The sequence below is a fragment of the Lytechinus variegatus genome, chromosome 8 (genome assembly GCF_018143015.1).
Source record: "Lytechinus variegatus isolate NC3 chromosome 8, Lvar_3.0, whole genome shotgun sequence".
Lineage (NCBI taxonomy): Eukaryota > Metazoa > Echinodermata > Echinoidea > Temnopleuroida > Toxopneustidae > Lytechinus > Lytechinus variegatus.
The window spans coordinates 26,404,035-26,421,918 of record NC_054747.1 but is presented as its reverse complement, the minus strand read 5'-3'; the positions used below and the strand labels follow the sequence as shown (position 1 = coordinate 26,421,918).

Genomic DNA, 17,884 nt, shown 5'->3' with positions numbered 1-17,884 from the left:
AACAACAGGCAAACCAGAATTATGAGACGGGTTTTATTTAAATATCCGTTTTGTTTTTATTTTTTGATGAATCAATCCAACCATATGAGAAAAAAATAGCGTGATATTACATCATATAGATATATACATAGACCACTGTTGAAATAAATATGCAACAACTGTACTGTTATACTGGCCATTAAATGTTAGACATTTTAATAAACATATAGTTTAACTCTTCTGCCTAGTGCATAGAGGGTGAATTATTTATGGAAGTATTAATCCTCATTACAACTTTTGACTTGAGTCCTTGAAGTCAGAACTCAGAAAACAATATAAAGTCACATGTTTGGTTGGAACAATATTCAAGATTACAACAGCATGATCAGTTTCTGTGCGAAAGGAAAATAATTACTTTGAAAAGCATTCCTACGAAATTGCATGCGTTTTCCCCCCTCCCTGAAAAAAAATACGGGTACGGCCATGATAAACCTTGCTTCAATCATCAAAAGGAGGCATTGTCGATCGGAATTTTGGAAATTCATTTGAATTTCCTTGTCAATATTTGTTTCATTAACCAGGTTTTTTTTAAACTAAATAATCTGCCGATGTTTGTTTTCATTACTGCCATCGTCCTGATCTAGGCTTAAATGATGTATTTTATACCCTTGTGTTGTTCAAGGACTGTGACATGGATAAAGTCGTTTGAACTGCATGACAGAGAAGACGTTTGCCGTGGTCAAACCTATTTGGTATGATGGTCAGAGTGCTTTCAGCATCATATCGATCAGCGCTATTGATGGATGTCTTCAGGGTTGAATTGCCTGTGACGTTCCTCGACCCGATATACCAGTGGATGAGAGGAGCAGGGTATTCATTAAGAGCTGTACATGTTACGTTGGTCGCAGAGCCTTCGAGCATATCACCACGGACAATCATTGCGACATTGTCTGGTAGACCTTCAGACAAACATACCAAAAAGAGTATTGGTCATAGTAAATACTTCAGCTGTAGAATCAAGCTTTTTTTTACATAGCCCGGACAGTGTATTGGGAATCGAACAAAATAATTTGAAATCATCACTAACAGCAAAAATGATTTTATTTATAAAAAAAAAACACATGAGTAGCTATCTTTTAGTTCTTTTCAGGTTTGGTTAGGCTATTCTAGATGACTTTTCATTGATGATCTTTTATCAGTTCTACCGTTAACAATATTGACTCTAGGTTTTAAAGTTATTGAAGGAAACAACTCACCGTAAACAAATAGTCTAACTGTCAGTACTTTAACAAAGAAAACATCGTCCATATACGATGAACATAAAATGTGCATTCCATGGTTACTGTCATCCGGTCTTATGGTAATGGTACTTTCAGTGTCAAACAAAGTGTCGTCTAAAGCACTCCTATTACTTGAGACATTTGCATGGATCCAAGTCCTGCCAAAGTCACCAGCTAACCAAACTGATAACTCAGTTGCTGGGAATGACCCGATGCTTTTACAGGTGATTGAAGTCGATGAACCTTCTTGAACGTATAGGACTGTTGATTGTGACTGGTTACCGCCAGTTAGAAAGAGCAGCACACTGGAAGGAAGAACTGTAGGTATGGCAGACAAGAGAAGAATCGTAAGAGAAAGTACTAGAACGAAGAATGAAGCATTGTATGATATGCAGACAGGCCCTTTGTGGAAAGCAGTTTTGTAACTTAATGATACTTACTTCTTGTAAATAAACCAGAGATGATCTCAATATAAAAAAATAGATAAAGAAAAATCGTGTGGACTGCGGAATGATGCTTGGAAACAGCTGGTTCGTCATTATGTAGATATATACATGTAAGCAGATTAAAATGGACCTTAAATCGACGTAAAGTGTTAGCATATTTTGTCCAATTTTTTAAGCTATTGTGGATGAATTGAGTGTTACAAAATTTAGCTTGGACTGAAAATCTAGGATTGATATCAAAACGTGTACACGTAATGATTCCCTGAATGAGACATACCATGAACATTCAGAAGAACTGAGGATCTAAAACTCCTTTGTATTTCCGTGTGTGATGCGATGCAGCTGAGAATCTTTCCGTGGTCATCTCTGGTGGGTGTGATCGTCAAGGTTTTCAGGGAGATGTAATATCCGTCTTGAATGACATCAGATTGTTCCTGATGAACAACGGTCACGTCCTCTGATATTAGCCATTGCAGTACTGCGGGAGGCCTTGCCCTATTTGCTCCACAGGTGATGCTAAACGACTCTCCAGCAGTTATACTTATATTGGCGTTTTTCAAGTATTGCCGGCTCAATTGGGCGTCAGACATGAAAACCCGTGAGGGTGGAACTTGAGAAAAACACAGTACATTAGAAATAAACACCCTCATCCCAAATTTCATTTTTTTAAATGATTGATCCCTGAATGATTTTCTTGTTAGCGAGTATGCAAAATTGTCAATGGGCTAAATAAACAAATAAATAATGAAAAGTAATTAAACAGTCATATTATTTACATTATGTATAACCTTGCTACATACATTTATGCCCCGTCAATGACATTTATTTGTATTCATATCTATTATCTTCTTACAAATAACACGTCGGAAGAGCCAGTTATATAAAATGATACAGAAAGCGGGAGAAGACGGGGTTATCTACAGCTAAAAATATCTGCAATAAATTCACCTTTCACATGTTTGGTGAACAAAAAGTATCGTCGATAGAATCTTTGCAGTTTGCTCATGGTCCTTTTCACGCGTTAATCTTGGATTCGTCTTTAGAATCACCGGAACTTTCACATTGTAAGATTCGTCCGTAAATTTTACTGGAATTTCCCTCCGGAGTAGAATTTGACTTCGTCACTGATTGTGATTAGCGTCCGGGATTCTATTTTGGTTTCACACGTTCTAACAAATCGTCATTATCCTTATTTTTCACAGAAATCCTTATTAAAATTACTATTTTGTTTTTGTTTTAAACTGCGAATAGTCACGAGCTCTAGGTAAAATGGGTTAGGGCTTTCATAACGATGTCTTTTGAGTGGGTATGAATGTTTGGACAATATTGGATAAGCAGGCCTACGCATTCATAGATATTTAAAAGCATGTCATCGTGCTCATTGTGGTTAATGCAACTACTTCGTAGGGATGGGTTTTTTCATCTTTCTGTAAGAACATGGTCATGATTTAGACATTGCTACGATTAAAGTGATGTTTTGCGTAGCAGAATAGCGTGCATGCTTTAATAGAAAAACACAATCTTAGCTAGGTGGAATGAAATGTCCCCATGCTGTCCAACTTCCCTTTTGTTCTTACCTGGAGTTAGTACTTTCAGTATTTCAGTCGCTGAACGTTCTCCATGTTGGTAAAATACATTGCATGTGTATCTTCCATTGTCACCAGTGTTCAAATTGATTATTGTAAGGGATGTGCTGCGGTCATCTGCCAATAACTTGTACTTTGTTGGACTAGAAATATTGGGTGTACATTCACTCGCAGTTGGGCACGATTCAGACGCAATTGGTGTTTCTTCCTGTTTCCACTTGACAGTGCGAAGATTCGAAGGGGGCCAATAGATGCACTCCATTGTAAAATCTTCTCCTTTGACGGGTAGGGTCTGCCTTGGTTGAAAATAAATCATGGCTGTAGACATGGTAGAGCGGGAGCCTGTAAATGGATTGGGTAGTATTATTGTCAATGATTGGTAATGATAGACGTATTGCTAATCCATATTACTTTACAAGACCGTCATCTATTTTAGACTAGTATGAAGAGCTGCAAATTGCACCCTTCAAGATTCGCGTTCATATTTGACTCAAACGTGACAAAAGGGTTCAAACGTGCACTTGTTCGAGTTTTGCTACATGTTGCACCATTTTGCGAAGGATAACACCCTTCGTGCACCTTAAATGCGTAACACAGTCCATGGTCTTTGGATTGATACATGCCCAGGAAGCGGATTTCGAGACACTGAAAATAATCATACAGCCAATACGCATAGATTCAATTTTATTTAAATTTAATCAAATTCGACATACCTTTCCCAAAAACAAGAAGAGCAAATAGGCACCAAATATGGTACGCCATTTGATATCAGAGTTATAGTATCCAATCCAATAATCCTGGTAACAAAGAAGCATTCAATATCAAGATAGTTGCAGTAGGTGAGATAAATTGTTTTTTAAGACATTTCCGATGTGTCTCAAATACATTGATGTAATAATGATGACGGTGAGATTTTTTCATTCACTTTCGCTAGCTTATGCCGTTAAGCACATTTTAAAAGTACATGTACGACTTAATGTCTTAGGTTGTCAGCGGTCGAAAATGAAAGTGCGATATTTCATATATCAAATATATAGCTGCATTTGTTCGGACGACAGAGTGTGCTCTTTCTCACAGCCGGTTTGATCTCGAGGTTGCTTAACCGAGCATACAATGGATTGGGAAGGCGTCCAGAGAACTGTCACTACACATACTCTTCGGGATGACCTTAGGCAATGATATCATCGCACCGCCATAGGGTTAGGGCTTTGCATTACATGCCTTGTTGATCTTCAACTGACGCAAACCATAAAACCAACCATTGTTTGAATCTTTGACACATGCATTCTTATGAGATTGATCTGATAGACTTTAAAATGGATTTCATTCATTTTAATTCGGGTTTTTTCCGAAATATCTTTTTATTTTGATTCCTTTTATGCATTTTGTGAACCCCTTAAAATCGGACCAGGGGAGATCACATCTATCTGTATATTTGATAAGCGCAACTGCATACCAGTCAGTCTGTCTAATCTAAAACAATATATATTTTTTTGGTTCATTCCTACCGAATTCAACAACCGAAGTTTCTACAACTTCCTGATTGTAATGGCTTCCACTACTAGCAGAGAAAAGAGAAAAGAACTCGGGAACATCAAGTTGAGATTTGGATATGCGATATAGATTATAAACCAATCAGAAGATACTGCAGACAACAAGAAATTCCTTTTTTCAGTCTATGCGCTACGGGAAATCACAAGAAAACATGTAGGGTAAAGAATATCCAGGATGCAACCTCCGACTGCAGGAACAATTTGGGTGAGAAGCAGCACAAGAGAGCAGAAGCAGAAGCGCAGTCTTTAAAAAACGTTGAATCTACGATCGCGTCCGCCGAGGCCTCAATAAGTAAGCATCTCCTGGCAGTCAACGATAACTTTTAGGTTGCTTCCGAAGAAAAGTTAAAGAGAGCACGGAAAAAGAGAACAGAATGATCAAAGTAATCATCGATGAAGAGGAGCCGGTAATCTCTACTACAAGAGGAAATAGGAAGGAACGTGTCGACATACATGACATATGGAAGGTTTTAAACAGCAAAGCGAGAGAGAATCATCGAAAACCGAGAAGAAATTCTCCTTTTCAGATGTGATGACAATTAGCGAAATCATTTCTAAAAGGATCAAGGATATTACTAGCCGAATTATGCATGAAATTTATACATTGAAGAATATTTAGTAGACTGTCATACAAATTACCAAACGGGATAAAAGATTGGTGAATATAATAAATTGAATCAAACTCACCAGGTACTAACATTTTCTGATGAAACATTTTGAATGTGCATCAAGACGCTGGCAACATCCTTAACAGAATATATCGTGAGATTAAGAGAGTGAAGATTGTAGAGGGAGAACTTGGAGAATACTATGGTATAATTGATGGGTACATCGGCAAATGGGAGCTTGTCAAGTCAAGCCATATATCGTCGGTCGTCGAGAAACCGGGAATTCGTGGATTTATCAGTGATGAAGAAGTGTTCGTGTGGGAGGAGGACAGTAACGCCATGCATGCAACAAATATCATCACAGGAATCACTAATTAATCATCGATGAAGATCGGAGCATGTATATCACATCGCTGAAGTTGTAGTCTATGAATAGTGGAAACCAGGTGGCCGCCTGGATGAAGCATTGTCGAATGGAATTGTTAAAATTGTTAAAATTCATTTGAAATTCGTTGTCAATAGCATTTTTTTTTAATTAACCAGTTTTTTAATGCATCAGTCTCTACGACAGAAAGGCCAAATGTGATTAAAAACGTCAGTGTATGTCTACCTGTCCAAAGGATGACAGCTTTGCCGGTAATAATTGGCAGAACGTTGATGTTGACAGAAATGGGATGATCCTCGCCAATCAATCCAAGCAGTGCAATATCAATGTCATCAGCCTAACCGATTCGAAAAGAACAAGTACCATCGCAATACAGAGTACCCAAGCATTTGGTGAAATAAACGTCTTGTCAACAAGTGATATCGTTTTGAAGTCGGATTTGGAGGAATTTTCTGTCGTGTCACAATCGGGGAAAGAGAAATTTGTCTTCCACTGCGCTGACTGGTTGTATGCACGTAGTCACGTGGAGAAACTCATATATATATATATCATTCAGGCAAGGATCATTGTGAAGTATGAGGGATCGGAGCGTGATTATAACCTCAATCCGTGTCTTTGTACCTCTTCTGGTTAGCTTGTAAAGGCTGTGATGGCGACAAAAAAATGTTCGTTTAGTTCATCATTGCCTCTGAACGACAAGCTTATTGACTGATCGCTGGCCTGATTTCTTTGAATGATTGCACTGTTCTTAATGTATGGTGAAACGTTAAAAAAATGATTCCCATGACTGATCACCAGGTTTCAAGTTACAATGCTCAGTAAGGTTACTTTCATTTGTTATGAATATCATCACAATCAAATATACTATCTCGCCTACATGTATATGACTTATATGTTACTGGGGTAAAGTTTCTTTGATTTGTTTAGATCCCGCCATGTCTATACTATGTTTCCACTTGCCTTTTGATTCAATTTGCTTCAAAATAATGAATTTCACTCTTTAAAATGTAAAATGTATAGCCAGGTATAATATTTCATAAATACTTCCACATAATAATGAACGCACGGTATATTGTAAATACAAATACCGTCAATATATCGTGGAGTGATCCGTTCTTTAATCCACTAGAAGTAGAGTGTATACAAGGTATTAGATTGCTCCCATCATGTTTTTTTTTTTGGTGAATCTGATTCATGCTATTGCGTTCTTATCTTTGGCTCTCTCAAAACAATGTAGTCTGAATTATTGTATGTGTGTGTCTCCCTCATTGCTGATTTCATATTTTCACAAGCTCTGCTTTTTATGAAAGTTCATTTACATTTCACTACTCAGTTATTGTTATAAGCATATACAGTCATTCATTATTTTTACACACTGCCTTCTGTATCACAATCATTAAATGCAATGCTTTGTATTGTGTTTACATTCTGTTATTTATTTTGTGAAATATTACAATAAAATCTGATTCGACCTACTGACATTGTTTCCGCATGTCCAGTTCTGGTGCATCTAGGTTTCCGGGCAGAGAAGATAGACGTAGATGTCGTCTGGTGTTGACTGACGATGAACCAAGAAGGTGAATGGGGTCTAACTGCAGTTTGAAATTAAGTAATTTAAGAATAATCGATAGCTAGCAAAGTAGTTTATCCTAATAGTTCTATAGACACAACATGACGGATTATTTATTTCATTAATAAAAGTCAATTACGAATTTATTAATTAAAAAGACGATATCTCAACTGGTCCAGAAACACGGAGACTTACACAAACGTTACAAACATATCATAACATTCTGCAAAACTCTATGGAGTTCCTTACTTCAAAAATATAATTGGAAAACATCGCAAATGACATTGATACGATATTGAACAACTAGGCACCTGGTATGTTTCAAACCATGCTATCATTCACAGACCAAGTTGCGGATAATGTAGGTAGAACTGCCAGGCACAGGAGATGTTTCCCATAGTCGAACCTCTTTGGTACGAATGTCAAAGTACTCTCAGTATCATATCGACCTGCCCCATTTTCACTAATATTCAAGGATGAATGACCTGTCATATTTGTTGTTCCTATGTATCAGTAAATGTGAGGAGCTGGGTACCCATTAGCAGCCTTGCAGATCGCGGTGATGTTTATCCCTTCTTTTAATTCAGAAGGGAAAGTCATAACGACCTCTTCCGGTGGTGCTGTAGCATGTTAAGAGAAATTCAAAAAGTGACATGTTCTATTAACGCATCAAAATCATTAGCGGACATGGGTGATCTTCTTGATGAAGCTTAATTTAGAAAAAATAAACATGTCGGCCTAAATAATTACAATGAATTGCTTTCCAAAACGCCAATTCTACAAGATCATAATCATTCTAGAATATCAACCACAACGAAAAGACATCCAATGGTTATATCGACGAATACCACACACATTTCCCTGGTTATACGGCTTAGCAACATTTTAGTAACTGCCCCTGACACGTCTGTAAGATGCCAACAGAGACATACATATATGCATAAAGAAATATACACTTACCATATGTTGATATTGTAACAAGCTGTCGTTCGACAAAATCTTCACCCAGATATACAAAGCACCAGAGAATCAACCCTTGATACTTCTTATACAGATGCAACTTGTAAGTACTAAAGGTATCAAACAGACTGTCGTCTACAGGAGTTTGAATCTTCGACAGACTAATACTTCCAGGAGGAATACCAGGGTCGTCAATTCTCCATGTCAGTTCAACTGCCGGTCTTGATCCAATACTGTGACAGCTGATCGAAGCCGAGGAACCTTCTTGAACGTAAATAACTGTTGGTGATGTCTGGTGGTCCTTGTCATTTCCAGCTTGAAAGATTGTCGTGCTAGACGGAAGAACTTTATAGGAAAGGTGAAGAAAAGAAGGAAGAATTTTTGATATACTGTATGTCAATTTGAAAGAGTTTGGGCTTAAAACAAAATACCATTTTATGTCTTGTGTAGTGACGGAGAAATAATATGGGTTAGATTTTATGGGAGAACGTTTCGTGGTTTACAATAAATAAAGACTTATCTAAACATCATAATATAATTGCTAATCTGAGGAAAATGTCAGGAAAATCATTTTTATTTTTTTTCATTTTCATCAATTTTGTTAACATACCGTGAACATTTAAGTAAACAATACACTGACGATCAGTCTGGAGTATTTGATGTGACGCAAAGCAGCTGATATGCTTTCCTTGATCACTCGCAGAGGGCGTGATGGTAACAACCTTCCGAGACGTGTAGCTGTTGCCTTTAACGACATCAGTCTGATCTTGATGGTTGGAAGTAAGATGATCTGGTACAATCCAGTTAAGGACTGCAGGAGGCCTTGCTTCCGATGCTGTACATGTTAGCACATTTGGCTCCCCGGCCATTATCGTTCTAGTGGTGTTATCGGAGCAGAGACGGCTTGATCTATCGGTAACTATGATTACTGAAGGCGGAGCTGTGAAATAAGATAGAAAATTCATGAGGGGTATATTATTACAGCTATACTCAATTATGCACAATTTAAAACGGTTCAATGTTTGTGGGGTGTGTGTGTTTATTGATGTCTGTTCTATAATTTCTGTAAAATTCTCACATCCTAAATCCATTCATTCTTTCATTTATTCATTCATTCATTGATTTGGTTATACACGAGACTCTTTCTAACCACAATATATGGATATAGCTTGCCCGACGACTAGCTCCAATGCACCAATGCACTTGTAATTACATTCCACGGAGGCTTCGAACCCCAGGGCTTCGAACCCCATTGACTATGCGTTCCTGCAAGGTTTACGAACATTAACGAAACAAACAACATTTACCTGCTATACAACCGTAACGCAGGTAAACAATATTCTTAGAAGGATGAGCTTCACAATGCGGATGCCCATGAATACACGTCTTTTCAACGACTCTTTCAGAAACAAGAACTTTGAATTATTATTTTTTTTTGGGGGGGTCACATCATGGGCTACGATCTACGATTTTATTTCTGCGTCAAATTTATCATTCATTATCTATTCTTGGAGTATGTTACATTGAATAAAAGTACGTATATTTGTGGATGTCGATAAAGCTTGAATCGAATTATGAATGGACACATTCCTATTATTGTAAATAAAAAGTATTTCTCTCCTAAAAGAAGTGTAATTGATTACCAGTAAACTAGTGAGATCGACGATGTATATCAACAAAATAAATAGTGAACGAAACGTTGTTTTTTTTTGCATTTTTTTTGTCATAATTGTTACGGTTATGTGCTGATGAATTAGTTTAGCTTTGTTTATTAGTTTGTTTCTTGATCGCGTTTCACGTACTTCAATAATCTGCATAATGTTGTTGTTTTTTCTTAACATAGCCGTGATGAAATATGTAATGTATTTTTAGTTTAAACTTTCATTGTTGAAATTGGATTGACTTGTCTTTGATCATTATATCTTAAACTATTACTGCACCTGGTAGTAATGGTCTTACGAGCATGCTCTTTGATGCTGTATTGTGGGGAAAGGCAGTTTGGTGAACAGCACATCTGTAATGCCCGCCATCATCACCAACCAGTTGTTTTATCGTAAGATTAGCACTGGAGTCGTCTGCCAACAAGCTGAATTTCCATTGGTCTAGAACAGTAAATCTACAGGACCGATCTTCCCTACAATCACATGTTGCCAGTGATTCACCATCCTTCTGCCACGTGATCTCCTTATTTCTGGCATGTAGTGTGTACGTGCAGACTAATGTAAAATCCTCGCCAATCACTGGAATATACTTGCCTCTGTTGATCGACACACCAAATCCTTCTGTTTCTGCGAGATTGAAAGACAATAATTTGGAAAATTAAGATATTTCAGTTGGTGTGATTTCTCCCGAATTAATGATATGACAATATATTCATTTTCAGTGAGTTTGTAAGGGGTTTCATTATAGATCATTCCTTTGTCAATATCACTGCTCATTCAATCATTTAATTTTCCTTTTTTTCTAATCACTTATCAATTTATTTCACTATTTAATCGTTTTATAAATGTTTTGATGCATTATACATTGATTAATTAAGGCCGCGTGTTTCTATTCAGAAGGACGGGGTGTGTAAAAATCACCAGAATCCATGACCGGGAATATGTTTGTCCTTTGGTCACCCTCTTACGAAATCGAAGGATTCTGTTCTTCAAAATATGTCAGTAAGTCGCTTTACATATTGAATATGAGCACATAAAGATGTGTTGCAAAATAATATTGTCATATAAAAGTACTTATAATATACACACAGTGAATCTTTTGATACGGTGCTCGTTTAATTGTTAACGGAAAATGGGTCAAATACAGATATACCAAAGTAAACCTACCACAACTGAAGATGGTTAGAACAAGAACAACCGCAGCATGTTCAAAGGCGCTTGTCATCATATCGAATCTGACTGTACGCAGACTTGCTTTTAGAACGACTAAAAACTCAAACAAAGGCAAATATACTCTAATAAAGTCAAACCTGCAGGATACTCCCTCTTCCTATACATTCAGGGGAAAAATCGCTGGTATAGTGTCAAACGAGTTCTACTGGTTTCCTTTTCAACTCCTGATTCGGTTTCGTGTGCTATTTAACATTAATGAGTAATATCTACGGCATGTATGGTCCAAGAGGTCGCCATTTCCCCTTGCATCACGATCGTATAGGGCACACGAGAGTAATTCATCTGCGCTCAAAGCATGTCGGACAGGCGTAAGTAAAGATCACATGACTTTATTGATTAAAACAATTCATTAAAATTAGATCAAATGTTTGTATACCAAAAGAAAAACGATAGAGATAATGCTATATTCATATTCTTTCATTATCAAGGCGTTTCGGGTGGCTAGACTGCATTTTTGGATTTCATTCTAATTATTATTACCCACAATGCAGTTCTGGTTTTTCTGGCAATGAACCGGCAGAAATTATGGCTAGTCTTATTTCAGGCCATTCAACGTTTGATTGAGCTGGGCAAGTACCTGATTAACATATCGAGTCTTAATGTACTGTTAATTGTGACTAATGTCAGTGAATTAAAGCAAAATCTATCAAGGATTGATTTTTAATGATTTTTTGATGAGCTATGATACACGTGAGTGAATGGGGGTATGTAATACTTATGTGTGCCCTATAGCGCGACTACATTTCTACACTGTCGTTGCTATGGCTGGGCGTGGTCTGCTAGAAATCGGTGGTGAGAATGCTTCAAACAGTTTTATGCAAAGTGATAGGTTTGTTTAACAACAGTTGATAAGTCTATAGCTCGGCATTAAGAGCATTTATCGCTTACGATGCTGGAATGACGCTTTCAAATGTATATTTAATGCTTATTATCATTTATCACGCAGAATTACATTGGAACAGAAAGCCCAAGACAGAGGAGCATGGCGAACAGCACATAATGGTGCTGAAGCATGTGAGTCCAATAGGACCGTAGTGGCCGTAGCCATTGTAGCAACAGCCAATATTCCCTGTCCACACTGCCAGAGACTATTTAGGGCACAGATTGGCCTGACTAGCCATCTGCAGACCCATCAAGCTAATTATTAAGCCCCAGGATGATTTGATGGTCCTCGTTGCATCGACGGACAAACAAGACTTCGATGATTAATATAATGGACTTTTTTATTTTTGCAATCTTCATGACGTTCTTATAAAGTTTTGTATAACATATTGATAGCTTAACACTTTGCTTTGAGTTAAGGGAGATCGAACAGTTCAACACATAGATCCCAATTGCTATCTCAAGTAGATTGTGAAGAACTACTACTGGATTGCACTGGCACTGTCAATGGCATGGACAGAGGTAAAGCCCCAATAATGCCCTCTTGACTGGACTTCATAGTGACTGTATGTACTTTTGTAGACTATCAATTGCATTTTTTTTTCAGTTTTATTTTTCATTTATGTTAAACTTTTTTTTCCAGAGACAGTAATAATGTTATCATACTGAGTGAAGTTTATTTCTATTTCAGAATAGTCGTGTGTCTTGTTATTTAAGGTATGGCTAATCTGATTTTTTTTTCATTAAAAGACATACTATTCAACAGGAATGAGTAACAATCATAGACATTTATTTGTGTAGAAATAAACGTCTTATAGCTAGCAAATAGGAGACAGGGCCATGTACATGTCTGAAATGACAGTCGTAAGATGGGGATGGTGGGTTGACTGTTGCAATAAATTGTCTGCATAGACATACAATAAAATAATGCACGGTGATGAATGTCTCGTAAGAAGGATTTTGAAAGAATGCGGGACTTTGATTTTGATATTTCTGAAATTCGCAAGGAAATATAAAATATTCAGAGATGTTGGTAGAAATCGCATTTGTATATCATCTTATGACTTTACTTTGACGAGTACTGTAATAGATTTGTTTTTCAGTGTTTCAGAGTGGTAGGTGATTTACCAATAAACAAAAATAAATCACAATATTAATTATTAAGTGTCTAGCTTGTTGATTGTCTAACTTTTGAGTATAATTACACTCCCCATATTCTTTACCTGGATTTATTACTTCCAGTATTTCATTCGCTGAACGTTGTCCATCTAGGTTAAAAACATCGCATGTGTATCTCCCATTGTCACCAGTGGTCAAATTGATTATTGTAAGGGATGTGCTGCGGTCATCTCCCAATAACGTGTACTTTGTAGGATTAGGAACAGAAGTTGTACAGCTACTCATCATAGAACTGCACAATTCATAAGCTACCTGGATGCCCTTGTGTCTCCAATATACTGCACGATAATTTGAAGGAGGCGCATAGATGCACGTCATCGTAAAATCTTCTCCTTTGACGGGCAGGGTCTGCCTTGGTCGGAAAGAAATCGGGGCTGAAGACAAGGCAGAGGGGGAGCCTGCAAATGGATTGGGTAGGAACTTTTCTTCATTATTGTGATAATAAATGTATTGCTTATCCATAGTACTTTACAAGATTGCACCTGGTTTAGAATATCAATATGTGCAAGGTTGCGTTCTTCAAGATTCGTATTGGTATTTGACTCAAAGGGGAACAAATTTGCACATTTTCTAGTTTTGCTGAAGATTTCTTTCTTCAGATATTTTACATCTTTATACAGAAAAAACGTAGTCAGCTCTAGATGATAAATCGTGAGCGCAAATAAAAAAGGATTTACAATTGGTCTCTCTTAAACAAAGTTTATAAGAATTATCATGTACATTGCACTCTTTGCTGATTGCACCTTTTGTGACCTTATGTTCCTGTATTTTATGCAATTTAAACGTCATCATCAGATGCATAGGCTCATACAGAGACAAATAGCGGAATTAAAAATGGAAGAAAGATTTTTTTTAATTGGAAAACAACCATTTACAGACATCTGAATGTAGTGGGCCGTATAACCTCACTTAAAATTATCTTACAGAATAGCGGACGAAGTTCTATTGTAATATTGTTTATTTTATTCATAGCCTATATTAACTACAAAGAGAAATGCTACGAGCCAACATGCATGGATATTAATCTTACTCGACTTACCATTACCAAAGAAGAGAAGAGAAAACAAGCACCAAATATGGCATGCCATTTGAGATCAGAGGGATAGCATCCAATTCAATAATCCTGGTAACAATATAACATTTATTATCAAAATGTAAGACAGTTACAGTAGGTGAGACAAATTTCGTTTCTAGAAGACATCCACGATGTGTCCCAAACACAGTGAAGCAATAGTGATGACAATGAAATTTGTTCGATTACTTTCAATCATCCATGCCGTTAAAGCACATTACGAAAAAACGACATGATGTCTTAAGTTGTCAACGGTTGAAAATGAAAGTACGATGTTATGTATATTAGATATATTAAGTGTATGGCGGCATTTCAATGATCTGGCGAGAGAGTGTGCTCTTTCTCTTATCCGATTTGAGGTTGAAGTTTGCATAACCTACTTACATCAAACAATGGAGTGGGATGGCGTCCAGAGAACCGTAACGACACATGTGCCCAAACGAACACAATCAGAGGTAACTCAGTGAAAGTGTTCCTGAACACATTTATTGTGTGTAAAGTTCACCCTATTGATCCTAATCGACACCGCTAACTCTTAGCATGCCACTGCCGTTAATCGGCACTCAAATAATACACAACAAATTGTCAATTTACAACCTAGCCACTCCATGCCATAACTTTTTTTCAACATGTTTTTATTAGGATTTCATTTAAATGAATTACATAAACTGCAGATAACCCCCTACACATACACACAACTTTGAAATTACTTATTACATCACATGTCATTAACTTAATAAAGACCTTATTTACTGGCGTCATCGCAGCTCCATCTAGAGGCTGATACCAATTAAATGCATGCGTTGGTAATCTGCAGCTTTCACTTCTCTGACATCCACGTTTACGTGTATTGCACCTGTCAATGTATAGTCATGATTTCTCATTATTCCATTTAAGTTACTCTTTTGATTACATTTGGTCCTAAGAAAACATCGGGTATACCCAATCAACCAAAATTGCGTGTGTCTATATGCACCGCCAATCTATTCTTCACTAACCTTTAGTTAAATGTAGCAAAATCATCGTTGAGGTTGTTAACAAGAGTGTTCACTTTTTTTCTATGTGTATTTTGAAATGGTACTTGGCGGGGTTTTTATTACCATGAACACGTTCCCACGCAAGCTATTCATAGCAGGAATTACTTGAATCATTCTTGTCAACCCTGCCCATCCACAACATCAGACAGAACAAAACTATGAAACAGGTTTTATCCCTTTTGTTTATATTTTTGCTAAATCAATCCAACAACATGAGAAAAAATATATGTATATACATCATATGCCATATGCATAGACCACTGTTGAAATAAAGATGCAACAACTGTTTTGTCACCATTGATATACTGGTCATTAAATGTTAGACATGGATTAATAAATATCTAGTTAAATCGTCTGCCTAGTGCATAGAGGATCAATTATTTACGGAAGTGTTAATCCTCATCACAATTTTTAACTGGAGTACTTGGGGGTACTCAGTTAACAATATGAAGTCACGTGTATGGTTGGAACAATATTCAAGATTATAACAGCATGATCACTTTCTGTGCAAACATAAAATAATTACTTTGAGAAACATTCCTAAGAAATTTCATGCGTTTTGACCCCCCTGTTGCACCCACAAATGTAATAACGCCCACAAATGTAATAACACTTTACCCACAAATGTAATAACACTTTACCCACAAATGTAATAATTTTTGATCGCCCACAAATGTAATAATGACTTTACCCACAAATGTAATAAATTTGAAGGGATTTTTGGCGAATCCGTTCTAAACTAAAATCCTATAGTAATCATATAGCACAAAAGTGCAAAGTCTTTTTTTCAGACCGGGTTAATAAAACATCAAAGTACAAGTCCAAAGTCTTTCTTCCAGACCCGGTTGTTTCAAAAATTATAATATAAATTCCAAGTCTTTTTGCCAGACCCGGTTGTTTAAAAAAATATAATAAAAGTCCAAAGTCTTTTTTTCCAGACCCGGTTGTTTAAAAAATTGTGATATAAATCCAAAGTCTTTTTTCCAGACCCGGTTGTTTCAAAAATTATAATATAAACCCAAAGTCTTTTTTCCAGACCCGGTTGTTTCAAAAATTATAATATAAACCCAAAGTCTTTTTTCCAGACCCGGTTGTTTCAAGAATTTTAATAAGTGCAAAGTCTTTTCCTGACCCAGTTATTTCCAAATTTATAATATAAGTCCAAACTAAGATACGATAATGATATTCCTGTGGAAAAAAATGGGAATCGAGCTTAGTCTTTTCTCCAGTCCCAGATAATTAAAACTGGTGGAATAAATGTCTTTGTTGTTGTTTCAACTTATACGGTGTATATTGTGAATAAATGCACTAAGAGTAAATGTTGTTGTTGTTTTAGCTTACTAATATATAATATATATATTAGTAAATTGAGAATCAAGCGTAGTCTTTTCTCCAGACCCGGTTACCTGTTATTTAATCATTATGAATAACAGTTTAAAAACAGTATAAAGACCCCATAATCTTATTAATGCTGGATATATAGCGTAGTCTTTCAGCCCGACCATTTTTTTCTTTAAAAAAACGCTAATAGTAAGAATTAAAAAAAATCAAAGTTTAAGACCAAACAAACCTTCAACCTAAGAACCTGTTTTAAAAGAGGTTTAGAGTGTTGTCTTTATTCCAGACCTAAAACAGTTACGAAAAAAAAATCTTCTAACATAAGACCTTATATTCTTATTCTCGTGGAATAACACGAGTTTTAAAACGTACTCTTTCCTCCAGACCCGGCTATTAAAAAAAAGTAACTGAAAAACTTCGAATCTAAGACCAAATTTCCAAAGTTTCACCCAGTAAAAATATGTTTTTTTTTAAAATAATACTACTACCCCTACAAAACATTGTAATAACGCGTGGGTAAAGCAGACATCCTTTCTCCAGACTTGGTTACTATTTGAAAAATAAAATAGTTTTTACAAATATTCTAAAACGAATACCCAATAATCTAATTACTGTGGAACAACATGAAGACCGATTATCGAAGATCGACTTTCCTCCAGACACAATTATTTCAGGAATAAAAAATCAATAAAACTCAACCCCCAACAACGAATCTAAGAACCAACAATCCTCCAAATTAAGACCATGCATGTAGAAAAGCACACGTTTAGAGCGTTGTCTTTATTCCAGACCCGGTGATTTAAAAATGATTTAAGCAATCCTAAAAACAAAAGACTCAAATTCTTATTCTTATGGAATAATACGAGTATTATGCTTAGTCTTTCGTCTGGACCCGGTTATTTAAAAGATAAAGAAATATTGAAAAAAAAATTGACAGCTGATGAGACCAATCTTAAAAAATTAAACCCACTTAAAATGCTTGGGCTTAGAGTGTTGTCTTTACCCCTCACCGACGTATATTATAACTTTTGAAACGACCGGGTCTGAAAAAAAAGACTTTGGACTTGCATTATAATTTTTTAATTAACCGGGTCTGGAAAAAAGACTTTGGACGT

The 17,884-nt window shown here is 36.4% G+C and overlaps 1 protein-coding gene across 1 annotated transcript; it reads right to left on the bottom strand.

The window, feature by feature from the left end:
• Nucleotides 1–625: 625 nt before the first annotated feature.
• LOC121419930 (synaptogenesis protein syg-2-like) lies at nucleotides 626–2,299 on the bottom strand. Its single transcript, XM_041614416.1, has 3 exons — nucleotides 1,983–2,299; nucleotides 1,236–1,577; nucleotides 626–938 (listed from the first exon to the last, which is right to left on the bottom strand). Exons 1-3 carry the CDS (start codon nucleotides 2,293–2,295, stop codon nucleotides 640–642), a joined length of 954 nt encoding a protein of 317 aa, XP_041470350.1. The 5' UTR covers nucleotides 2,296–2,299; the 3' UTR covers nucleotides 626–639.
• Between the last annotated feature and the right edge of the window lie 15,585 nt (nucleotides 2,300–17,884).